Raw genomic sequence first — 25,473 nt, forward strand, 5'->3', positions numbered from 1 at the left:
GATTTAAAAAAACAGTCATTTTGTGACTTCCTAATAATCATGCTGATGTTGAATAAACTTTCATGAATACCCCCGATGCAAACATGGGTGGGCCGGGTGGATGGGTCCTTTGCTCTTCAAATATCTAGCAGAGGTGGTACACTGTACCTGCTTTCCTCTGTCTGAGAAGAAGGCAATGCACTCAGTTGACAGGGCCCATGACTGACCTGTCATGCTCTTAAAGGACAGTGGCCTCCATCTGTCCCTTTTGGAAAAGCTCCTCTGTCCCACGGATGTCGTCTCCACATCGTCCATGCCATCCATGGACCCTGAGACGTGGATGCGTCAAGTAATCACCGGGGTTATACTTGTTTGCTTGACTTTAAAGATCTCTTAACTATGTCATGGTGGCTGTTCCATCATTCATCATAAATACTGCAATAAATGTACAGTCACTGACACAGATCTACAGAGTCCAGAAGCACACACGTGGTGGGAGGCAGTCATGGGTAAATGCCCACCGGGGGCTTGCTCGGGGGTGGGGGTGTTTGATCGTCCTTCTGACACGTCCCATGAATCGACACTTGCTCTCGAAGCTAAAAGAGGATAAACAGTATCACCCTACTCAAAGAATGGAATCTCTTTGGGGGCATAGGGCCCATAGACTGTATGCTTAGAATATAAGGTATCTAATGCCACGTTTTAGGGCTCACTGTCGAATCTGAGAAACTAAGTCTGATTATCATGAAAAGCTATTTTAAAGATATTTTCATTACTGGCTTCCTTCGCCCGCACTGGCGCAGCTCCATGCACGTCATTTCACTGATGTGCTGAAAACAGGACACCTCAGAGAAAGCAAAACATAGATCTTCGTGACCAGCTGGCCACAGGATCGTTACAAAAGCGGGCGGGAACTCACCCTTTGGGGCTTGAGTGCAAAATCCACACACTGGCTTTGTGAGCCTGTGGAGATGATTAGCCTCCTGACCCTTATCCTGTTGTGTAACAGAGATTGAGGTCACCTCATAGACTTCAATGTTATATCATTTAATCACCTCATATGATTAAATGACATAACACTATGACATATGACATAACGCATGTACGTTACTCAGCATGTCGCTTCAGCAAATGGTGGCTGTTTGCCCAGCTGACGTGAAGGGAGGCTTCGTCTTCCCTCACACTCTCTTCTTCCCCTAACAGAATTGCCAGCGGTTGCTGCTGTTGCTTCTTCCCCACCGGCAGCCACAAGTGGACGTATTTACAATGGGAATTTAAGGTCAAGAGCAGAGGCTCCAGTCAGTGTGGAGAGACCCCGGGCTCTGCATTAAATGACAGTTTAGCGTCTGGCAAGGATCCTGGTCAGAGTCCTGGGCCCCTGGCTGTGCTGATGGCCCTGACATTGGAACTCTTGTGGGGCCTAAGGTTTGTTTCTTTTATTGACAGGAATTATTTTCCCCCAGATTTATTGGGATAGAATTGTCATACAACACTGTGTGTGTTTAAGGCATACAACATGCTGATCTGATACGTGTGTGTGTGTGTGTGTGTGTGTGTATCGTGAAGTTATTACAGTAAGGCTAGTTAGTACTTCCGCCCCCTCACAAATTACTATTTGGTCTGTATGAGTATGTGGGGAGAACATTCAAGAGCTATTGTCTTAGCCACTTTCAAATCCTTCATATGGTGTTTTTACCTATAGTCATCAAGCTGTATGTTAAACCCCCAGAAGTCATTCATCTTGTAACTGAGAGTTTGTACCCTTTGACCCACATCTCCCCATTTCCCCCTACCCCGCCTCAAACTCCCGCGACCACCATTCTAGTCCCTGTTTCTATGAGTCTTACTTTTTTAGATTCTGCATATAAGTGAGAGCATACAATATTGGTCTTTTTCTGACTTAGTTGACTTAGCATAACACCCTCAAGGTCTATCCATGTTGTACAAATGGCAGGATTTCCTTCTATTTTATGGCTGCTTCATATATCATCAGGGATTATTGCTCTATCCTTCCTTTGCTTTCTGAACCATGGCCAGCTCCGGGATAATAAAAATGCCTGTTTTAAAAAGGAAGGAAGACGCACAAAGAATCCTTATCTAAATAGCTCCATTTCCCCCCCAGCTTCTCCAGAGAAGACCCTTAAATTGTCAAGACTTCCAAATAGAAAAATATATCTTTTCTTGAGTCATTAACAATAGCAGAAATTGGAAGAGAAAAAATTCCTACAGTAATCTCATCCCTGTGTTTGATGTGTTTGTATTTGTCATTGGACCTAAGCAGTCTGGGGTGACACCTGGGTCAGGGTGCACACGTGGTCCAGCCTCCTCCGTCCTCTTCTGGACACATTCCTGCCACACACCTGACCATCCCAGGTGGCCTCCTCTTGTGTTAGTGACCCTCCTTGGCCACAGCTGATTGGGCTGACCCATATAAGCTATGAATGATACTCTGATTCAGTAGTTACGTTGCAGTGACCAGAGTCTATCTCGTGGAATTTGGACCTGTCATATTTATAAACTGGACAGTTTATATACTGTACATATGAACACACAAAGCTCATATATTACACACATGCACGCACATATCTATATGGCCAGTGGGTAATGGATACTGAGAACGCAAGGATCTGGGAGTGAAGACTGGGGAAGAGAGTAGCCATTATACACAGTGCACATAGCAAGGTCATGAGGAGAGACTGGGAGGTATGGAGGGAGAAGAACAGAGCGGCAGTGTCTGGAGCTACCACAATCCCTCCCTTCCAGCACTTGGGGGTTCACTTTCCCCTGCCGTCTTGAGATCCCTCCCTCACTTGACCTGACTTCTCCAGAGTGGGTTCCTAACTCCTGAAACCTTCACACAAGCCACTGATGCAGTCAGAAATGGGTGTTCGTTTCAAGTACCATGGAGTAAGGCTTAAAAAAAACATTTTTTTTTTAATTTGAGAGAGAGAGAACGTGTGCAGGAGAATTTGGGGAGGGGCAGAGGGAGAGAGACCTCAAGCAGATTCCCTGCTGAATGCGGGGGGACACAGCGCTCAATCCCATGACCCTGAGATTATGACCTGAGCCGAGATCAGCTGTCAGGTGCATAACAGACTGAGCCACCCAGATGCCCCTAAAAGACCATTTATTTATTTATTTATTTATTTTCCTAAAAGATCATTTAAAGACAGTACTATGGGTCCATACACACTGCCAGTGGCTGAAATGGTGAGGTGGAGTCCAAACCGTGCCCTTCGTGTCTGAGGGGGTCCATCCCAGGGAGGGTGGGGTCTGCATTCACCATGCGGTGAAGCGGTATGCCCACTGGTGCAAGAGGAACAAATAGGGTAATTTCTAGGAAAAGGCCAAGTTCTAAAAGAGCCATCGGTAGAAGGTTAACCTCTAGCAAGAAGATCTCACCACAGCCCCCTCTGCAGCTGGGGACCCCTGGGATGGGGGAAGGGAAAATGGAAGATGAGGAGGAAGGGACAAGAAGGAAGACGGACAGAGGGAAGGAGGAGACGAAGCAAGGAAGGCTCTAAGTGTTCTGGAGACAAGTGTTGAGGCAGGGAGGGACAGAGGAGTCATTGAGGGAACAATAAGAAATGTGGGACCCACATGGGAGGATGGAAAGGGGGAGGGGCACCAAGGGCCTGGGGCCCAAGGTGGAGAGTTGAGAATGGCTTGAGCAAGAGGAAAAGAGAAAGAAAGAGACACAGAATGAGAAACCACAGAAAAGAGGTCAGGGAAGTTAGAGAGGAATAGTGGGAGAGGATGGGAAAGGGCAGCCAGAGATACTCCCTGGTTCTGATGCTTTCTCCCCATCTAGCTCTTGTCATAGCCTCTCCCTATCTAGACTGTCCTCATTTTTTGATTGGTCCAAAGGGAACAGATTTTCCTTCCAAATACCATCCCCCAAGAGGTTGAGAAAGGCTCGTGAGCTCAGCAGTGCACGGTCACAGCCCCTGGTCACTGTCCAGCTCTGTCCCACTCATAGAGATAATGTGGACTGCTGAGGGAGGGGAGGCCCCAGGGTTAAAATCACATTCACCTTGCTCATGCACAGCCTTTGTCTCTAGAGCTGAGTCAGAGGTGGCTGGACCTCAGGAGCCCCCACCTGTCTGGCCCAACCCTTTACCACCAGCATGAGAGCCCCTTGGGAGTCCTTGGTGTCCCTCCTGCTGGGGGACCTCACTAAGATGCTCCTGATCCTTTAAGAAGCTCGTTGGTGCTGACCCTTTCAGGAGGCTGCTTGACTTCCCTGAGCCCCAGCACTAGCTCTGCAGACCAAGCCCATTTTTATAGGGGACAACAGCTCCTTTTACCTTCCAGACACTGTCTAGCCCTACATTCAGGCGACTGACAATCTTTCTCAAGGCCGCCTGCTCTCTGTTTCCACACAGAGAAGATAGGAGTTTGTCTTTATTTTTTTTCTTCTTATTCAGTCACTCATTATTTTAGTATTATGAATATAAAAATAATGAAATCAGAAAATATCAATAGAAAAACATTCCATCTTTCCTCAACCAATAAAAAGACATTTACGTCGGCATGCTTATCACGAAACTCACAATTTCCATGGGTGAACGTGTTCCCTAGAAGTGTGCCTGCTTCACTCCAGAAAGCCTTATAGGATGTGACAGTGCACGGAACAAGGGGTGGCTCTCGGCCCTGACACTGGGAGTCCCACTGTGAAGAGAGTTTTCATTGTGGAAACATTTACTCTGAATAAATATTATTGGTGGTATACATCTCCTGAAACAGAAATTTTTTAGAAAATAAAAAATTTTAATGTCTTTATTTTTCACAAACAGTAGTAAATACAGAATCCCCTAAAAGCCCTAAATACCTATATATTCTTGTATCCAGAATACAGAAGAACTTTCAAAACTCAATAATAAATAACGCAATTAAAAAGTGGGCAAAATGGGTGCCTGGCTGGCTTAGTCGGTAGAGGGAGCGACTCTATCTTGGGATTGAGAGGTCAAGCCTCACACTGGGCACAGAGCTTAGTTAAAAAGGAGAATAGACTAGAATAAAATCAAATAGGTAGGCAAAAGATTTGAACACATGCTTCACCAAACAAGAGATAAAGATGACCAAATGAGCATATGAAGAGATGCTCCATCATGGACTGCAGATTAAAGCCACAATGAGACACACTATACATCTAGCAGAACGGCTCAAATTAAAAGAGTCAAACAACTGACGATACCAAGTGCTGATGAGAATGTGAAGCAACTGGCACTCCCATTCATTGTTGACGTGAGTGTGGAACGGCCCAGCTACTCAGAAAAACAGTTTTGCAATTCCATGCATATATTTACTACATGACCTCACAATCCCACTCCTAGCAGAAATGAAACCATGTCCACTCAAGTTTTTAGAGCAACTTTATTTGTCATTGCCCCACATTGGAAGGAATCTGAAGGTTGGTGAATAGATAAACGGTGGTGCATCAGCGATCAGAATGAGCCAACTTCGGATACCCCCAACAACTGGGATGCAGCCCAAGGGTGTTATGCTAGAAGCCAAACTCAAATGGCTTCCATTCAGATGACATTCCGGAAAAGGCAATACTATAGGGACAGAGAACAGAGAGCGGTTGCCAGGGTGTGGGGGTAACACAAAGAGGATTGATTACAAAAGGAAACAGGAAATTTTAGGGGGCTGAAAATAGTCTCTGTCTTGATTGTGGTGGTTACACAACCATAAATTTTTGTCAAAACTTATACTAAAACTGTATCTCTAAAATGGGTAAATCTTACTGGATATAAATCACAAACTCAATAAACCTGATATGAAAAATTATGTTTGTTTTTTCCACTGAAAGAGTAGATATTTAAAGAAAGCTCTTTTAAGAACCTTAAATATATAATTTTTTTCTGGTGGTGGTTTCTTTGTCATTGAAATAGACCATGAAAGCCAGTAAGTTGAATTTGCTTTTCCATTTTAGGGTAAGGTGTTTCACTGCCTCTGCCTAAATTAAGACAACTTGTCAGTCTCATCACAAGAATGTGGTTTTTCTCATGACTCATGTCCACATAGACTGTTTTCAGGACTACACCTGCCCATAAGAAATCAACGGCCTGGGTCAGAGGGGAGGGCTCCAGTCCCCTCCCAGAGGGGCTCGGGTCTATATTGCCATGTTGTCCTAGCCGGTGGCCGATTTATTATGCTTCCCCAACTGGAAGAAAAGGAAATAGCCTTTCAACCTGCACATCCCAGTATCCCCCACCTCCACCAATGTCAGAGGCCAGGAGAGAAAGGTCCTCCAGCACCCATTCTAATTGTACTGGCCAGTGAAGGCGGTACACTGGGGGGCTACTGGGCATAAGCCCCCTTCCCTCTATGTGTGATGTCAGAAGATGACAACTTTGGATCAGCTGCCACAGTCTTGTGAAATTACAATGGAAAAGGTGCACCCCTTTGGTCTTGTTTCAAAGAGTGGGAAGGTGTCCGAAGCGGGGGGCAGAGTGATAGTTACGTGGCCCGACACAGGAAGTGGACGTGATGTCTGAGGCCACCGCTGTGCCCAGGAATGGACAGCTGTAAGAGACCACAGGGGGTGCTGTGTAACAGCTGGGTCTCTACCACTACCATCTTCTAGGAGTTCTGCCGGGGCGTGGCTGTCCGTCATCCCATCTCACCTTTGCCCCAGCCCTGTAAACCAGTATGGTTATCTTCAATTCACACACGTGGGAAACAGAGCTAAGGAGAGCAGCGGCACGAGGGAAGGCGGTAAGCCGGAGGGCTGAATCTCGACTCCAGGTCTGCCTGCGACTCTTCAATTTGTTCCATCACACGGGGGAGTGGGGGTATGCCTCCAGGGCCTCGCGGTAGGATGAAGTTACTGGAAACGTCCTGGAATTTGTCATTTTAACTTTTTATGTTATTGGTAATCTTATTAGTGAAAATCTTAAGTGAAGATTCTTCAGGGTAAGTGTTCTTGCATGTCAGTGTTACTAAGGGGAATGGAGGAAACAGATGCAAACTAAGCAGGAGTTTCAACTTTGCCCTGATACCTGGGATCAAGGTAACTGGGCAGGAACGAGGTGGACAGACAGAAAGACAGACAGAGAGAGTCAGACTCCCAAGAGCATGAGGAGCCAGGCTGAAGGGGATCATCGAGGGTCACAGTCAGAGGTCGCTTAGGTGTCCCTCCCCGCTCAGAAATGTATTATGTGCTCCCCTTGCTCAAACCTTGGGAAACGCTGGGTTACTTTCCCAAGGGAGGCAGTTCCTTAGTGGGGCCAGCCATGGGGATGTCGGGCCAGGGTCTCCAGCATCTGTGGCCCCCTGCACCTCTGGCCTTGGCTTCAGTGATTCCACCTGACATGCTGTGCCCGCTGCTGGCCCCACTACGGCCCAATTTTAGGGCCCCACCTCTTTTTGGCAAGGCTCTAGTCCTCGCAGGGCAGTCTATTCACCAGCCGGCACAGCCCCCTTCCTTGGCCTCGGTTGGGGGGTAGGGATGGCAGTGGGGGTTGCACTGTGGCAGGAATTCCTCAGATAATCTCTGTTCCCAGCAGCTCCTCTGGTGCCCTGGGGCAGAGCAACACCCAAGGTCTTCCCCAGCTCTCTAGGAGGTCCCCAGATGCCTTGGGACTCTCCAGCTGGCTTCACCTCCTTTCTCAGGGATGCTCAGGGCCAAGTGTAAATAAAAACGATGACTCACCAACTGAATGTTTAGGCCTTTGAATACTTATTCCCTCCCCTCAAAGAGGGTTATGCAACTGGTGCCCAGAGCACCCCCCAGCTCCCCGGAGCAGATGGCCAAGGGGAGGCATGTATCCTGAGACTGTCAAAGAGCCAGTGTTTCAAAATGACACCTCTTCCACCCGAGACAGAACCCCTCGCTCAAGCTCGCTCTTGTGACCAGTACCTCACCATGGTTTGTTGAGTCAGCATAAAGGGCGAGGGGGACATCTTTTATCTGTTTCTATACCAGGTTCCTCTATAGTCTTCTTGACTTTGCAGTAGTCGCTCTTCAATGACCTGTGCCACTAGAATGCAGTAGTACAGTTGACACAGGACCCCAACCATGGATATTTGGCTTTGGAAGGAACTTCAGTCCTTAAATATGGATGTAGGGGTCTCTCTGTTGGAATGTGATCACTGGAGACGGAAGCACCCCTTGGGGGCTGGGAACATCCCTCTCTTATTCCCAGATGTGCTCTGGGAGCATTTCACTCCACACCATTTTATTCTGAACAACACTCCAGTGTAGACGGATGGTAAAAGGGACTCATTCTTCCCCTCCTTGCATCCATCCCTCTCCCTCTCTCACGCTGCTCCTCTTCCCACTAAGAGCTGGGGCTGTCTCCCCCAACTCCTGAACCTGAGCTGCCCCTGTGTCTTGCTCTGGCCAAAAGAGTGTGGCAGAAGTCACAGCATACCAGTTCGAGCACTGGGATGCTTGCTCTCTCAGAAACCTGCCACCACCAGAGCGCAAGGCCAGACTAGCTCACTGGGAGGCTGAGGGAGCACATGGGGAGAGCTCAGTCTGGCCCCTGCTAACCCCAGCCAGCCAGCCAGCCAGCCTGCCTGCACATGGGTAAGCAAGGCTTACCAGGCTCATCCAGGCCTGAAGAACCACCCAAGTGGGACCAACCCACAGAATAAATGGTGGTTGCTTTAAGCCACTATGTCTTGGGGTGCTTGGTACATAGCAGAAACCCCTTCCTCCTACCACAGGAAGGTTCCAGGACATCACATTCAAATTGTTCTTTGCACTTACAGGTAGAGAGAGAAATGCATTCTGCCTTCTTCAGGTAGTGGAGGTAAATGTGGGCGGGAGACCCTATACTCCACTTCCCTTTCCACTCTTTCACTGCACAGCCAACCTGTATTTTAAAGAATTTCTTAGGAGATCAACAGTCGATATATCATCAAAGCAAAGCCTTTTCTGTCCCAACTCTGTTGCTGAGGGTTCCACCGAAAAGAAACAATATAACCAACATCTGACACCACAGCAGACCACAGAGAGCAGAAATAAGTCACATCAATTATTTTGCAAAGAGCCCTGTTCAAGCAACCATGAAAAAAATTTTTTTTATGGTGAACTCTGAGTTTAATAATCTCTTTATCACATTCCCCAAACAATTTTTCATTATTGTCTTCATTTTATTCTGTTTACATCTGTCATATACATCTCTGTAATACATAGACACAGACTTCTATTTGCCATACATTTCTACCACTTAATTGTCTTTGGATCAATATCGACCGTAGGGATCAGGGTGAGAAAGAATACTACCTTTTTCTGAAGGTAGATTCTTAATGTGTTTATTTAGCACCTTTTATTTAAGGAGCTCAAGATACTTAAACATTCACTGTAGCATCCTTTTGTTACCTCTGAGTAAGGAAAGTGTCAAAAATGATCACTAGTGCTTTTTTATAAAAAGAAATAGGAAAGTACAGAAAGGTGAAAATAGGATCCATGAGATGATGACAGTCGTAGTAGAAACTTGGGTCTTTAGCTTAGCATTCTACTCTGCGAACCACATTTTGTCTGTTAAACACACTCCATATCAAAATGTATAATAGTTTCTTCCATTTTTATGCCATGTCTCTTTGGAAGGATGTTAACTAAATGGGCAGAACAAACAGTAGATTCCCACAAACTAATCATCCCTGCAATGCAGTTACTTCCTGCAGCTTTTTACGTAAGCTAAGGAGTCCCATAAATTAGAGAGCCACCCTTTGCTTCTCCACTAAAAATTATAATTGAGGGGTGCCTGGGCAGCTCAGTTGGTGAAGCATCTGACTCTTGATTTCAGCTCAGGTCATGATCTCAGGGTGGTTAAACTGAGCCCCACGTTGGGCTCTGCGGCGGGCATGGAGCCTGCTTGAGATTCTCTTTCCCTCTCCCTCTGCCCTGCCCCCCCAATCATTCTCACTTTCTCTCTCTCTCTCTCTCTCTCTCTCTCCTTCTCTCTCTCAAAAAACAAAACAAAACAAAACAAAATAAAATCATAATCGCTATTATTCCAGCGTTTCCAAGAGATCTGCCACCAGTAGGGAGAAATCAGTGACCAAAGGTCATTCCTTCAGCCGGGCACCTGTGGCCATTTAATTCTGGACACTGACCACTATTAGCACTCTTAAAACCTATCAGAACCACAAAATTAATTTAATATGTTTAGGTATTTTAACTTTTCTTTGGTATATGAGAATACTCACTGACCACAACAGATGGAAGAAGTCAGGTACTTCCTTTTAATCTGACTCACGCTGTGTGTTTCCTCACGAGAGAGCTGATCTTAGAGAAAAGTATCTCTGTGATAAGTTTTCTTAAATTCACAATATGAGGATTTGGTTTTTAAATAAGATGCTTTGGAAAATAGCAGAAATATTTTCCATTTCTACAAGACTAAATTACAGATGCACAATTATTTAGGAAGAAAATAGGGCCTATTGCCTAAACACACTTAACGTTGTTCTTACCTAGAAAAAGAAAATGCAAATTAACATTTTGGCTTTATCCCTCTTTCTTTTTTTTTTTTAATTTTATTTATTTATTTATTTGAGAGGGAACGAGCAGGAGAGGGGCAGAGGGAGAGAGGAAATTTCAAGCAGAGTTGGAGACCCTGAGATCATGACCTGAGTAGGAACCAAGGGTGGGATGCTTAACTGACTGAGTCACCCAGGTGCTCCATCCCTTCTTTCCTGAACTTTCCTGGCAGCTGCTTGTCACCCTGTACTCAGGCTATCCCGTGTCCTATTCATTTCCCATGTATTTTTGAGAGAGACATCAAGAATAAGAATGCCAAGCTGCACCAACTTGGATTTTAGAAAGTTAGTTACCAAAGTACGTGATTGCTTCTGCTGGAAGGAGCAAATACATTCATCTCAGGGATGAGCCATCTGGGGGTGAGGGAAAGAAGGACACATTACAACTTAGTTCTGCCTGCAGATTGACTGAAACTTAGAAACATTCAGGGGAAAAGTAGGGTTTCCCTTTTTCCTTCCTTTAAAGAAAATGAGAACACAAAAAAATTTTTCAAAAACGAAAAGCCCTTCGATTTGCTCCCTGAGCCTCCCTCTAGACTTCACAGTCCTGGCCTTTTCACCAAAAGTGCTTAGTACAGACCTCCCTGCCCCCGCCCCAAAAACCCATCACCAAAATACGGGCAACTTTTCAAGAAGGGGTGCAAAAAATATGTAAAGAAGACCAGCACCCTTAGGAGAATTTTCAAGAAAACCCTTACATAGTAAAAACAAAAGGGGGAAGAGTATTAAGACAATGTTACGGAAATGAAATACAAATACAAGGGGGGGGGAGCAGACCCAAAGGGAACAATCATTAAAACATATGCCATAAAGAGACAAACTAATGATGAAATGATAATGGGGAATAGGATGGGACGGAGGAAAACCGAAAACCCTGAAAGGAGGTAAAAAGTGGAGCGACGTGTACCTGTGTCATCAGTTGATACGTGACTGTGGGTATCAGTAAATGCTCATAACAAATGCAGGTTTTTAAAAAGTGCCCGATTCTACAGAGTACGGCGGGCGCTGACTGTCAGGTCATCCCACGCAGATGTACCGAGAGGGAGCGCCGTCGGGGAGCAGATCCGCGCCCCCGCCGCGCCCCGCCCCGGCGCAGGTGCGCGCGGTCCCCAGGCCCCGCCCAGGCGGCAGGTGCGCGCGGTCCCCAGGCCCCGCCCAGGCGCAGGTGCGAGGGCCCCGCCCCCACTCCCGGCCCGCCCCCGTCCGCGCGCAGGGGCAGGCGCTCCTGGCTCCAGGACGCGGCCCCTGTGGTGCCCGCAGAGGACCGGTCCGAGGTCCGGAGGTCGGCGCCCACCCCCGGGCAAGGCGGCTCTAAGGGGCGCCGAGAGCCGCTGCGGGTCCCCGGGTGCTCAGCGCCGCGCCCCTGCCGCGCCGGCCTCGGCCTCCCCCTGCTCCTGCACCGGCCGCGAGGCCTTGTCGGGCCCGGGGGCGCCGCGCTCCTGCAGCCCCCCGCTCGGGCGCGCGTCCAGGCCGGCACACGGGTCGGGAAAGCGCGGCCCGAGGCCGGCGAACGAGTCGCAGCGCGGCGAGCTCTCCTCCTGCACCGGGTGGCCCACCGGCTCCCCCGCGCCGCTGCCCGGCCCCGCCGGGCCCTCCTGGGAGTTCTGGCTGACGTAGACCACGATGATGTCGCCCTTGAAGTTCATCACCTGCCCGCTGGAAATAAACGTGGAGTTACTGTTTCCAGTCACATTTCCTGCAGGGGGAGAAGGAGAGAGAACACGCAGAAGGTGAGTCATGGGTTCTTGGTGAGAACCTGGTCTTGTGAGGGAAGTTTCCCAAGGAAACAGGCTGTTCCGGCAGCGGCCTCCCCTCGCCGACACCGTCTCAAAGCGCAGGGACACTCGCAGCGGTTCCTTCATGTGTCAGCTCACCAGGCCCACCGCGGCTGAGGAAGGGAGGTGGGGGGGAGAAGGCGAAAGAGAAGCAAGACTACGGGCCATGCTCCAGTTTCGTCGTCTGCCACGCGGGACTCATGACACCGGCAGGAGAGCGCAGCAGGTGTCAGGCTGTAACAGGTGCGGCGGTTACCTGGGAAAAGGTGTGCGTGCGGAGATCCCAGGGCAGCAAACAGACAGCGGCCTGGCTGCGGTCAGATGCATCAGTGAGGAAACGCGCTGCTGGAGGGAAGGTTGTTGCTTGATAGGACCCTGGAGCCCAGGAGCCCAGCCTCCCCTGTGACCAGACTGTCACACCTCTGAACCTTCCAAGGAGGTCCCTAACAGTTCAGCCCTGGAGGGCCATGGGTCCACCCAGGCTCAGTATTTAGCAGAGGTTAAATCAATTTCCTTAACACCTTTAACTCTTGGAACAAAAGAGATTCATAAGACTAAAATGGAAGAAAAGAAATCCTATAAATCACTCTTTCCTTCTGAACCCTGAGGTGTGTTTTGTCCCTATGGGGTTCTACCATCACCTCTTTGTGGGTGACTAGGTTTGATCAGTCTTTAATTGGTGAGCCTTTTGGGAAACAAATAGAAAGTTCAACAAGGGAAGTCGCTACTCTTATTTCTCTTCTATTTTAAAAACTGGTATCTAGAAACGTCCCAGGGGAAAATGAATGCTATAAACCAAGCAGATGCAGAAATGTCCCAACACTCAGTATCAGAAACAGAATCTTTCATTCTGAGAAGAGGGAACATCAAAATGGCTCCTCACTGTTAACGTCCTCATCTTTTTTTCTCAATTACTGTGACCCAGCTTCATAATAATTTATACAAATTAGCTTTCTAGCACTACTCCACACGAAGAGATTTCCCCCATATTCAGAAGGCAAGTTTTGGATAGTTTGACTAAAATACCAACAGTCTACAGGAAAATCCCACTGGGGAGACTTCCTTCCACCCCCAAGGTACCTTGAGAGGAGCTGAGATGAAGACCCAGTGACCCAGGGAACTACCAGGATTTTAAATGAAAACAGATTTCAAGTGCGAGCGACAAATCGGAAAGATTTATGACTCATGCTATTTCTGCCACAGGCCGTTGTATGGGGTATACTTCAAGATGGTGGTGGGATTTATTTGCCTAATAAACCCCCCAGCAACATGGGGGAGGCCAGCTAGTGTTTCCATTCACCGGCTAGCTGGATCACTCCACGTCCTTTGGAATTTATCAGCAAGTGCTCCTAACATATGATGTACTCTACACTAGGGGTCTACTTTCTAGTATGTCTATGCCTTTTTTCTCCCACCAGTTACCAAGTTAGTTCTCAGTTCTGTTTTCACCGGGTGAACTCATTAGGAAATCTAATTAACTATCTAGTTTCTAATGTGGTAAGATGTAGGTGTGATAAAGGAGGGGAAGTGTTTCTGTAAAAACTCAAGTGAGTGCAAGGACCCAAATAAAAGTGAGTCAGTCATTCAACGCAAAACAAAAGACAATATCCACAAATGGCTGAACTGCTACGGTGACACGGACAAGAGAACTGTTGAGAAAAAGAAAACACATGAAAACTGCAGAAGGGTCTTGCACTCAAATTTGCTTTGCAAATTTCTACAATTTCTCATTCCACACTAAAGACAGAGAGAGTGCAAGTTAAGATCATGAGGTTAATGTAAAAACAAACAAACAAACAAACAAAAAACCTATCATCGGCCAACATATATGGCCCCTTACTAAAAATAATCCATGTGAATGTTAAGTTTTGCGTTTTAAGTTTAAAAAGATGCCCAAGACATGAGACTTGTAAATGACTTCTCCAAGTAACTCAGCAACTACTGACCCTGGGCTGATACCAGGGCCTCTCCTGTGGCGGCTGCGGGAGGAGAGAGCGCCATGACACTGAAGTCTTCCCAGTGGAGAGATCACTAGTTAGTAACAGACATCAAAGTGAGAAATTAACAACAGTATGAAGATACCATCAACATTCTATTCTAATTGAAACATACCATGTTTTTTTAAATAAAAGCAGCAATTTAAAAAGTTGTTTAAAGGTGTGATTTTCTGCATATAGTTCCTCCAGTCTGTTATTAGAACATCACTGGCTGCTGGTTCTGCTGGTCTCAGTAGAATGGAGAGCTACACAGAGGGCATCGCTAGCCACTATGTGATTGGCTTATGGCTTTGAATTTAATCTCCCATCTTCTTCATCCTCTTCATACGGAGATTTATCCATTTATGTCATGGTACATATGATTTCTCCCTCGTTTTAATTAAAATTTTTTTCCCCAACAAATCATCCTCATGAATCCACTGTTGCTGACCTTCTTCCTGGCCAGAATCTTCAGTTTGTCTGAGCTCAAGTCAAAGCCCATTTTTTCTTATCATCTTGCACATCAAGATCTTGTTTAATTATGCACATTAAGAATTTCATCCCATGCCAATTTGCCTCATGGCAAACAATATCTTTGATATATTCCATAGGATCTATATTCTTTTTTTTTTTTCATCTAAAATGGAACTCAAAACTTTTCACCTGAGATATATTTAAACATTTCAGAATCCTTTGACTCAGAGTGGATCAAGAATATTCTTTTGGGGCTAGGGTAGAGACAGACTGGCGGGGATGGACAAGAACAAGGCCTTTAAATTCCTGACAATTAGGATGTAAAGAAAAGGTATCTAGAAGGAGTGTAAGATTCTAAAGCAGTGTTATTTTTTGGGGGGTGCCTGGGTGGCTCAGTGGGTTAAAGCCTCTGCCTTCGGCTCAGGTCATGATCCCAGGGTCCTGGGATTGAGTCCCACCTCGGGCTCTCCGCTCAGTGGGGAGCCTGCTTCCTCCTCTCTCTCTGCCTGCCTCTCTGCCTACTTGTGATCTCTCTCTGTGTCAAATAAATAAATAAAATATATTTTTTTTTAAAAAGCAATTTTCTTTTTCACATTTTTTTTTAACTCAAGGTACAATTAATGACAAAGACGTCCTTCGATTAAGTCCGAGTGCATTCTGTCCATGCTGACTTTTATGAGAGTAGTAAACTGACATAGCCTGGAGTTCCTTAAAAAGCTCTACTGATCTGCCAATGACAGTAAGGGGCAGCAGAACCGTCTTCAGGGGCACGTGACCTGTGTGGTTAATGGCGCCCTACCCTCAGAAGGCCATGCTTGATTTAATGCTCTGCTGTCATCTTGGACTGCACATGGACACCTCGTGTTCTCATGTCTCACTGGGCTCTGGAAGTAATGTAGCAGGACCGAGTGGCTGACAGCTCTTAGGACTGCTGCTCTGGGGTCTTCCCCCACTTCGATGCTTTAATTTAGTGTGACTCATTTTGGAGGTAACCTCTTCTAAGTTGGAGATCTTTCAGTATTGCAGAAGTATTTGTGAATCTGACTTTCTGTACCGATACAGAACTCGAGGTTTGGGAAGACACCGAGTCGCAAAGGCTATCTACCGGGGCCACTGAAACGTGAATCCTTTGATATAGTTCCCTGATGCTTAAGCCACTTGTTATTTGCTGTGGAAACATCTGACACCGACTTTCTGGTGTAGCACTGATGCTCGTCCCTTTGAGAAAAAGTCTAGGATGGTATCAGTGCTACCTCTGATGCTTTGCCTACAGCCTCGAGTTTTGGTTTCTTTAGAGTGCAATGAGAACCAAGCCACCTGCCAAGCAGTCTGAGTGCAGAATCCTTCTAGAGCTGTCTTCCCTCAACCTTCACAGTTGTCTCACCCACCTCAGCTTCCACAGCAAACAGATTTTGGATTCACTCTTTGAATAGTCCAGAAGCACTGAACGGTTTTCACAGAAACGGTTCTCATGCTTTTCAAACTCACTTGTTTTTACCAGCTCACCAGTTTCAATAGGATCAGCTCACAGACCTGGGGCAGGGAACACCCACGGATTTAGTAAGCACGGCCATTCGCCAAGTGGGAGCAGAAGGGCCTGGGTATTCATTAGGTGTGAGTGCTCCCAATCCAGAATTTGCTGAGCGCTCCCCCCACGCCAGGCTGGCTGCATTGCAAACACCAGCTCCTCGCTACTGGCATGGGGGCATTCCAGGCTGACTTCTCTCTTCCCCCTCCCCCCTCCACCACTGCCTTAAGAAGGGAAACTGTCAAAGAGCCTTCTTTTCTCATGGCTTGTCCTAATGCAGACTCACCTGCCAGTCATCTAATAATGTCAATGTCATCCTAGTGTTGTGGTCTCTGAAGAGCAGAAGGTGCTCAGTGCTGACTAAAGGGATGAGGTTTCAGCAGCTGTCCAAGTCCAGGAGGGTAAGTGGGGACAGAGGAGAGAGCAGGGGTCTGGAAGCTCTGGTCTGGTCCTGCTCAGCCCGCCCTAGCTGTGGGATTTGGGACAAGCCCTTCTAACAACCTCTCCAGATGTCAGCCTGATCGTTTGTGAAATGAGGATCAAGTTGCAAGCCCTTTTAGCCTGGCAGGTGCAGCCGCACAGAGCAGCACGTAACACCTGTTAAATGAAAGAATGAATGAATGAATGAATGAATGAACGCCCGCAGGATGGTGTAGGGGTCAAATGAGGTGAGAGGTTTGAAAATGCTGGGGAACCACCGACAATGAGGCGCAGGCGCGCTGATGCCGTTACTTCTCCTGGCAGGTGGGACTCCCAGGGAAAGAGATGGGAGGAATGTGCCGGGCAGTAATGTTATTTTTCCATGCGTGTCTTGTTGGAAGATCTCAACATGTCTTGAAGACCAAGAGGGCATTTTCCTCCAGAAACCCAAGCAACTTTTTCTTTGCCAAACTAATTCATCATTTTGACTGTCACTGGTTTGAACCCTCACCATATGGTTCTGCCCTAAAGCCCATGGTCTCGTCTCTCCTCACACGAGTCAGCGATGACTTGCCTGTGGCATGGGCGTGGATCAAGGTTTAGAATGAGTCAGTAATAGCCTTCTCCTGTATATGCCTCAGTCCTGAACTGTCCTTCTCAATAGCAAATGCGCTTTCTAGCTTTTAGGACAGGAAGGTGTTATAGGGTTAGGCAAGCCGACTAGAGAGGACGAATCAGTGGGTCCCCGTGTCAGCAAGCTATGTGATCGTGCAGGCACTGTGGGGCCTCCTTTTGGGCATGGCTGGATGGCTTCTATAGTTGATATCTGCCCCAAAGGGATAACTCTTTCCACTGAGGGCCAAGGAAGCCCTGGATTGTTCTGCGGTTGAGGTGGGGCCCAGCCCTTGTTGGCAGCTGGTAAGGGGAAATATGAAAAGGGAAGGAAGGTGTAGATGAGGCTTATTCAAGATGCCTTATAAAGGCCTGAGACTTTTAGTCTAGTCAGCCTCCAGGAGGACAAGGCAAAGCCCATCACTCCCCCTTTCCTTTCCTTCCTCAGCTGCCCTTCTGATACCTTTCCCCTGGTAGGCTGCCCCTGGCATTGATTTTAACTTTACTGCCACTTGAGAAAAAGATGGGGTTGGAGGTATATGAAGGAAAGAACTTTCCTCCCAAATGAACCAGGGATAGTGAAGACAGTACCTCCTGGAGACAGCTGGGGCAAGGGAGGGGACTCACCGGCCAAGGTAGGCATCACTCCCACAGACCTTAGCGTTCCTGCCCATGCAAACTTCTGGGCCTGGCCTGGCCACAGCCCCTCACTCAGCCAGAGTAGTCAGCTCTCCCAGACCCTTATTCTGTGGCACACTGGAGGGTCTCCGACACACAGTGAACAGAGGAAATCAGTATCGATGGCATCGATGTAATGGCAGCAGAGCAGTGGGGTAAGGAGCGGGCCTCACAGGCAGAGGGTAGGTGAGCAGCGTCTCCTCATCTCTCAAGACAAGGTGACTGGGAATTGTATTCGAAGTGGGATTTGAGCCAGAATGACACGAGGATTCTTATGAAATTAGAAATTTTGAAGAATTTCTAACATTTAAAATGGGTTGGCTGGGTTTACATTAATACTTACTGGAACTTAACTAGAAAATTTTTCAGGTAACTCGAGATGGTTAAAAACAGCATTGATGTCAACAGAAACAATGGACAAATGAAGTGTCCATCCTAATCAGAAAGAGGTCTACACTTGCCTAAGTCCTGCTTGACATGGTCCCTCCATGGAGTCTCTCTTTCTCAGGCAGAGAAAACAAGGTTCGTTTTAAGAACTCAATCTCTGAGAGAATTCACATTTTTAAGCAAGGTAATGCACACTCTTCTTCCCAAAAGCTTATTATGTTGTTTAAAATGCATAACGTGTGAATATTAAATCACAAGAACTATAGCAAATAATACCACCCAATTGTCATGTAGATTTTTCTCCCAAGGAACAGAACTAAAAATATACACAAATACACTCAAACTACCCAGGCTACACTGAGTTCTTTTGGAATTTTTTAAAAACTTATTTTATATTTAACCCATATGCTTCTCATGTGATTTTCCTTTTTATGGAAATGCAAGTGCTGTTTTAGGCATTTGGAAGAAACGGAGTATATGATGATAAGGGAAGGGAAGAAGTATTTAATAGTTCCATTCTGAATCATGCTTGAAAGTTACTTAGAATGGCTTACGAATGAAACTCTTCCAAAACGAGCCCATTAGAACAGAGAGAAAGCAAGCAGGACTGAATTAAAGTATACAGTAAACACATTTTTTCATATATTTTGAAAGAATGCATTGACTTTCAGTACCAATGAATATTGCCAAACAACCAAATAAGAAAACATCCTTTTTAACTTATAGGGTCAATGAGCTAATACTTGCCCTTATTAGTACTTAGCTAAAAGCAAAACACAAGCTCGTGGATGGCATTCCAACAAGAAAGAAAAGGAAGTTAGAACTAGATAGAGCACTGTCTATTGCTTGGGGGTCGGGGAGGGAAAGAGAAGAAAATTAAGGTAGGAGAAACTTTATCTGTCTTTTCAGGATGGAAATGGATGGTCAAAGATAGTTACTTCAAGAGAGGGGGACCCAGGGATGGGAGACCAACCGAGGCTAGGGAGACACGGAATCAGGTAGTGCCTTTCAACCGCCAGTGCCCTGGGCTCCCAGGAATCAGCCTTGGCGTGTCACTGCCTCTTGCATGAACCAGCTCACCTTGCCTCCTCTACCCAGGAGACTGAGGTCCGTCCAGGAGAGCTCATGCCAGTCCTTCCATGCCCTGCTTTGCCTCCAGCTCCCAGAACAGACTGAAGATGCGGGAGGCTGAGAGTGAGTTTAGGGAACAGACACGGAGGTATGGTCTCCTGTTCCTCTAGTTACCCATGACTCACTGAATGAATGAGCTTCACACCCTGTGACTAAGCTGCCTTGGAGACACTGGAAAGATCAGGTGTGGAGAAGGTCATGGAAATTCCCACTGAATGGTGTGCTACCCAGAGCCCCCTTGTTGATAAAGGCGTGCGCCAGCAGGGCTCAGTGAGAAAGACGGAAAGCGCACAGAAGTGGGGGGGAGGGTGCCCGAGCAGCCAGCACACCTGCCCTCCCTGGTTCAGAAGTAGCACTGGAGCAGTGACTTGAAGGAAGGACAGGAGGAGTGGGCGTTCTGGGAAAGGGGACAGTGTGGGTGCAAGGCAGTTCACACAAGCAGAAACACATGAAAGAGCAGAAGAGGCAGGTGAGAGATGACTGTAGGAAAAGGGGCTGGCTCTGGCCAAAACTTAGGTGGGGGGATGGGAGGGGAGAGCAGGCCAAGGGGTCGGGTGACAAGCGGGGCTGGGTGGGGAACGGGGGAGGGGAGGGGTGGTAGGTAGAGGGGAAGGGGCAGCAGGCTGTCCAAGGCCTTGCTGTCTCCAGTTACTGATTTCTTCAGTTGTCCATTCCCTGACCTCAATCTGTACGTGTTTTGCAGGTTTTCCCAGTCTCCAGGGCTCAGTAGACCCTCAGTAAAGATGTGATAGAAAAACAAACAGGCAGCTGCTGTTCCTTGCTAACCACTGTGGACCCCGTAAATAAACACCTGTTTCCAGCTCAGAAGTGGCCAACACAAGAAAGTGGTTTCGGGAGCCAAAAGCAAGTCCCCGGCCACTACAGACACGTTGGTTGTCAGAAGTGATTCTTTCTTTCCCATGAACTTCTTTTCTGGATACAGTGAGAATTCTCCAAACTCCAGGTGAAAGGATTTATAACCAAGGTGGCCGCAATCATGTCCTCAGGACAGTAATGTAAGATGTAAATTAGGAAATGGTTTTATAAGACATAACTGAACACGTTTTCCCCTTATTGGTCTTCACATAAATCTCACTGTTCTTGGAAGGTTATAACATTGCTGGAATAGCTTTAACAGTGGATATTATTTTTAAAAGTTACCCTTGTAGAACTGTTTGAAGAACCATCATTTTCTTCAAAGGGATGCTGAGAGCCCAGGAGCTACTCCTCCCTACTGAGGAAGTGCCCAATCATGTCATTTTCTCAGAAACCGCTTGATTTGGTTGTGTGTGTGTTTTTAAATAACCCACAAATAAAAAACTAAAACCTAACAAAAAAGGCCACCTCTAGTGGCTTTCAGGAGATCAAACAGGATTAGGCTCCCTCTCATCTGTCACCCAAGCTCCACACTCTTTCACAGATTTTATAGAACATAAATAATGACACTCTTAAAAAAAAAAAAAAAGAGCAAAAAAGCAATGATGAGAAAGTGCTATTTTGACCAGAAACCAGAAGGCCTGTTCATGTAGAAGTAATTATGGAGAGAACAGCACAGCTTAAAAAATCAATCTGGCCGCTGCTTCTCCTCAGGCGAGAATGAGTTTGGCCCTCTTGCTGGCATCCGCAGGCAGACTCTCCACGGATGTTTTGCATGGCTAAGCACCAGACGAAAGAGAAGAGAAAGCAGTGTAAACTTTCTGCAAATTAACACCATTTACTTGATGACACACTTTCCCCCCTCCTTTCCTCCATGACTAGCTGTTTAGTACCCGAGAAAGAAACGGTAATGAAAACCAGACTAGGGCACTGTTTTCACTCTTCGTAGGAGAGCACAGATCTGGCTCTTGGCTGCATGACACTAAGGGGGAAACATAGCTCTTTAAATTTGGGCAACTCTTTCCTTCTAGCAGCTGCTGACAATGTTCACACAGTGGCTAACATCACCTTCCTGGTGTCACTCACTGAAAAACTGGTCTGCCCCTGGCCATGGTACCAGGACACGGTCACTGCCACACTCAGCTCTGGCCTCCCCACGCCCCCAGCCCCCAAAACCTGCATTCTGTACGTCTTTATGACCAACAGATAGACAATCAACCACGGAAAGAAAAATTGAATTATACAAAGGAACAGGAGGACCAAACTTTTAGTTACAGAAATTCCTTGAAATCTTAGGGTGGAGGTCTTTGAAAGGAAAAAAAAAAAAAAAAAAACCAACAAATCAGTTCTTTGAAAAAAAAAAAAAAATCCCCAAATGTATCTTCTCCTTTCAGCCTGACTGAGAACTGATGTTATAGAATTTACACATCAGTGAATTTGTATAGTTGCAGCAAAACCACCAAGCCTGGGAGACCGATGAAAGTACATTGTTCTGCCAAACAAGCCAGGAGCCATCATCAACACGAGGCAGAAGAGTCTCCATTCAGGGCAGAATCTAGCTACCCCTGGGTTATAAAATAATTCAAACAGCAGCTGCCAGCACTGCTTGTGGCCTAAAGAAAGAGGCAGAAGCGAAAAAGAAAAGGCATCCCAGGATAAAGCAGGTCCGCAAATGGGCTCTTTTCCTTTTTTCTCTTTGAGGGTGGGAGGATTCTGTGAAGCCCCTTAAATAGCATATACCCATATATTCATTTTTCTGGAGCGAGTGTCTGTAGCTGTCAGAAGATTCTTCAAGAGATCCCCGAGCCCCGGTGTGGTAAACAGTCCCCGGAACCCTCACCATCGGCGGCAGAGTTCCTTCTAGCTACAACATAAAACAGATGGTGTTTTACCCTTGTGTGGGGAAAAGAAGTTCTACTATTGTAACTGGTGGGTTATTCATGCTCAAGCGGCACAGTAGTGATAAACCTCTACCACGATTTTCATTTGCAAAATGATCCTCCTGGTTCCCTACTACCCGCGGCGCTTGTAAAAGGGCCTTCGCCTACAAAGCATTCGAGGACAGTTTTACTGCATCGTTAACTTGGTATAGAACCCACAAGCTACTCTGAATAAAAACTAATTAATTAAGGATTAACGAAACAATGCTGTTTGTCCCCCCGACCATCATAAAGTTTTTCTCAGGGGAGATCTGAGGTAGAGGCTGCTTTAAAAACACCACCAAACCCCAGCGATCTGAGGGAACACCTCAATGTCAGCCAACCCCGACGTCCATGCTGCCTTCGGAGGGTGGGTGCTGGGTGCGGGGCACACGGAAGCAAAGAGACACCCCCTGGGGTCGGGCAGGGTCACAGTCCACAGCCTGCACATGGGCGTTGAATCAAAACCCACCCTGCCAAGAGGCCTATCAGGAGAAAAGGTTCCAAGGGAATCTTCCCCGTGTTCGCATCCTTCCCCAGATGGTCTGGGACACTGGCCTGCAGACGCTGCCCCAGGAACAGGCCTCTTGTCTCTGAAGCAAGAGACACACCAGGAGCATCACTTACCAGAGGCAGGTGGCAGGTCACCGGAGGCGCTTCCAGACCCGGGGCCTCCCCTCGAGGCTCCGGGAAGCCTGGCGTCGGCCCCGTCGGCGGCCTGTCTGGCCCCGTCCGCCGCGTCCTCGGGCGGGAGGCCCATGCCGTAGGCGCACTGGGGCCAGGGGCCGCTGCTCGCGGAAGCCAGGAGCGGGTGCCGGGCCTCCCCGGGCGGGTTTCCGCAGTTTGCGCAGCCATCAGCCGAGCTGGAGCTGGCTGCCCAGTGGGGGCAGTGGCCGCCCTCCACTTCTTTTTGCAAGTACTTTTCGGAGTCCATGGGAGTCCAGTCAGTCCCGCCCAGGGGCTCTGCGAAGTGGCCGCTCTCAGAATCGGCCAGGCTGTCTGTCCCAGTGAAGCACTGGCTTAAACTGTCATTCTCCCCCACCTCCAGGGGCTCGGGGAAAGGCGGGGTGGACTTGCTCCCAGGCTGAGTGAGGAACAGCGAAGAAGAGTCTGGGGTCTGGGAGGGCCTGTCCACATACTCGTCTTCCATGGGAATCTGCCGGAAGGGGTCCCCCTCGATCTCGCTGACCAGGGTGAGCATCCCGGCTTCCTGGCCTTGCGCACCAGGCCCGGTGCCTGCACACGGCCCCGCACAGAGACCGCCACCGTCGGGACAACACATATCTTCAGAGAACATCTTCTCTTCCAGAGTCAGCAGTAAGACACCATCACAAATTTCACGCTGACTAGAGGCCTCCATAGGAGTGCTGCTGAAATTGTTGCCCGAGGACTCCTGCTGATGTAAATTCAGAAGGCAGAAGTATTAATACCCAGAGTTATTAGGACATGTTTCTGCTAAACATGGCTGGAGATGGTTTAGAGTAATTATTTCCACCACAACAAGTATAGATGGAAACCTCCTTATGGCACTTTATTTGTGTTATTTAAGATTACAGAGTCAGGGAGAACCCTGAAATAGAATATGGGAACCAGAGAATCAAACTGCATTTCAAACGAATAGCGTGTTCACACTGAAGCAAAGCGAAGACCTAACTCAAATAACTTTACAACACGGTATTTTGTCCATATATTCAATCTAAATTAAAAAAAAAAAAACGTAAACAAAAAAGGAACTCTAGTTAGCAGTTTTGGTTTTTTGTGTAGTACAGTTCAAACATTCTGAAACTACTTTCTGTGTATTCTGGCATTGAGGAATTGAGTAAATATATTGAGAATAACAGGAACCAGGCTTCGTCCTGTTAGAGAAGGAAGATTCAAATCCAGGTAAGGGAGAGATGGAATGAATCCTGTGGTGTTGGAACTGAACCTGGAAGAATCAGGATGACCTCATGGTTTAAAATTTATATTTAAATTCTATATATTTAAATATATCTATTGTCTGCGGTATATATCTTTATACCGCAGACAATAGATATATTTAAATATATAGAATTTAAATATAAATTTATATTTATATATCTTTATACCACAGACAATAGATCCGTGGAACATGATGGGATAATCAAAGACATTTTTAATATCACATGTGGATCAGATAATAGTTTGTATCATGATTAAATATCTTGCTTTTGATAAATGTACTATGGTTATGTAAGAGAATGTGCTTTTTCTCAAGAAATCCACACTGAAGTATTTAAAGGTACAGGAGCGTGATGTCTGTCATTCACTTTAAAATAGTCCCTGAATAAAAACACACACATACACACTTACAGATAGCAAATGATAATGCACTGTGATAGTGTAAGCAGTTGGTGGGTCTGAGTTTAGAGTGTGTGGGAGGTTGGGTTTTTGGGTTTTTTTTTTTTTGTTTTTTTGTACTATTCTCACTGCTTTTCTATAATTTTGATTATATCAAAATGAAAAGTTACCAAAATAACTAAAGAGTAGAGGGAAATGGCAGCTCCTTCCTCCTTGGCACCTGTCCTAGGCAATCAAGATTGGCGCTAGAACAACATAAATAATGTATGCTCACAGCTATGATGGGGGAAGGAAATAGAAAGAAAAGAGCATTTACCACGGGCGCCCACTTGGGCTTTGGCGGGGGGATCAGTCCTGGGATTCGAGGTTCCATCCCTAAAGGAAGGACCCTGTTTACAGCGGGGCTCGAGGTTTGACTAACAGCCACATCAGCCTAAACCATTAAAAGGGTGTTAAGGAGGCTCTTAAGATTTAAATTTACCTTATTTCCACTTAGGCGGCCGCAAGCCTCATTGACCCAGTGCCACAAATTAGCTAGAAAAACAAAGTAAGGATAAGAACTTCATATTACTTCGTCTAATTCAGTATTATCGATCACTATGCCAGTTCAATATTTCTTTAAACACAGTCCTCTGAAAGTCTTTCGGGGAGAGTCCCTGCGAGTGAAAACATTTAAAAGAAAAATCAACCAATTCAAAGACGACTCCTCCCCCAAACAGAACTTTCTGATCTATGGAAAGCAAAGTATCCTCCGCTACTGTTGCACTGAATTCCTCTGGGCACACTCAGAGCTGGAGGCATCCCCATTCCCTTCACCACTTTCCCGTGACTAGGAGGGCAGGACGGAGCTAGGCACTGAGGGGCAATGATGAAGACACAGGCCTAGGGCACTGCCCTTCCAG

The 25,473-nt window shown here is 46.8% G+C and overlaps 1 protein-coding gene and 2 long non-coding RNA genes across 7 annotated transcripts in view; 1 reads left to right on the forward strand and 2 right to left on the reverse strand.

Moving 5' to 3' along the window:
• LOC125081935 (uncharacterized) overlaps positions 1 to 3,009 on the forward strand; it is a 37,260-nt gene extending 34,251 nt beyond the window's left edge. Inside the window, exon 9 of the long non-coding RNA XR_007121825.1 lies at positions 1,183 to 3,009. This is a non-coding gene — a long non-coding RNA (uncharacterized LOC125081935). The remainder of the gene's footprint in view (positions 1 to 1,182) is intronic.
• A 2,327-nt stretch (positions 3,010 to 5,336) lies between these two features.
• On the reverse strand, positions 5,337 to 9,790 carry LOC125081936 (uncharacterized). Its single transcript, XR_007121834.1, has 2 exons — positions 8,702 to 9,790; positions 5,337 to 5,540 (listed from the first exon to the last, which is right to left on the reverse strand). It is a non-coding gene; the product is annotated as an uncharacterized LOC125081936 (long non-coding RNA).
• Positions 9,791 to 9,922: 132 nt separating this feature from the next.
• The window catches only part of TNFRSF11A (TNF receptor superfamily member 11a), a 51,464-nt gene continuing 35,913 nt past the window's right edge, over positions 9,923 to 25,473 (reverse strand). For 4 of the 5 annotated variants that reach the window (XM_047696876.1, XM_047696880.1, XM_047696879.1 and 1 more), the window contains exons 8-10: positions 25,053 to 25,105; positions 22,880 to 23,648; positions 9,923 to 12,172 (exon numbers count right to left, since the gene is read on the reverse strand). In XM_047696876.1, the coding sequence (XP_047552832.1) occupies positions 11,826 to 12,172; positions 22,880 to 23,648; positions 25,053 to 25,105 (1,169 nt within the window). In that variant the 3' untranslated portion in view covers positions 9,923 to 11,825. The remainder of the gene's footprint in view (positions 12,173 to 22,879; positions 23,649 to 25,052; positions 25,106 to 25,473) is intronic. The other variant, XM_047696877.1, reaches the window with a different exon arrangement.

Source organism: Lutra lutra, chromosome 12 (genome assembly GCF_902655055.1).
Source record: "Lutra lutra chromosome 12, mLutLut1.2, whole genome shotgun sequence".
Taxonomy (NCBI): Eukaryota; Metazoa; Chordata; class Mammalia; order Carnivora; family Mustelidae; genus Lutra; species Lutra lutra.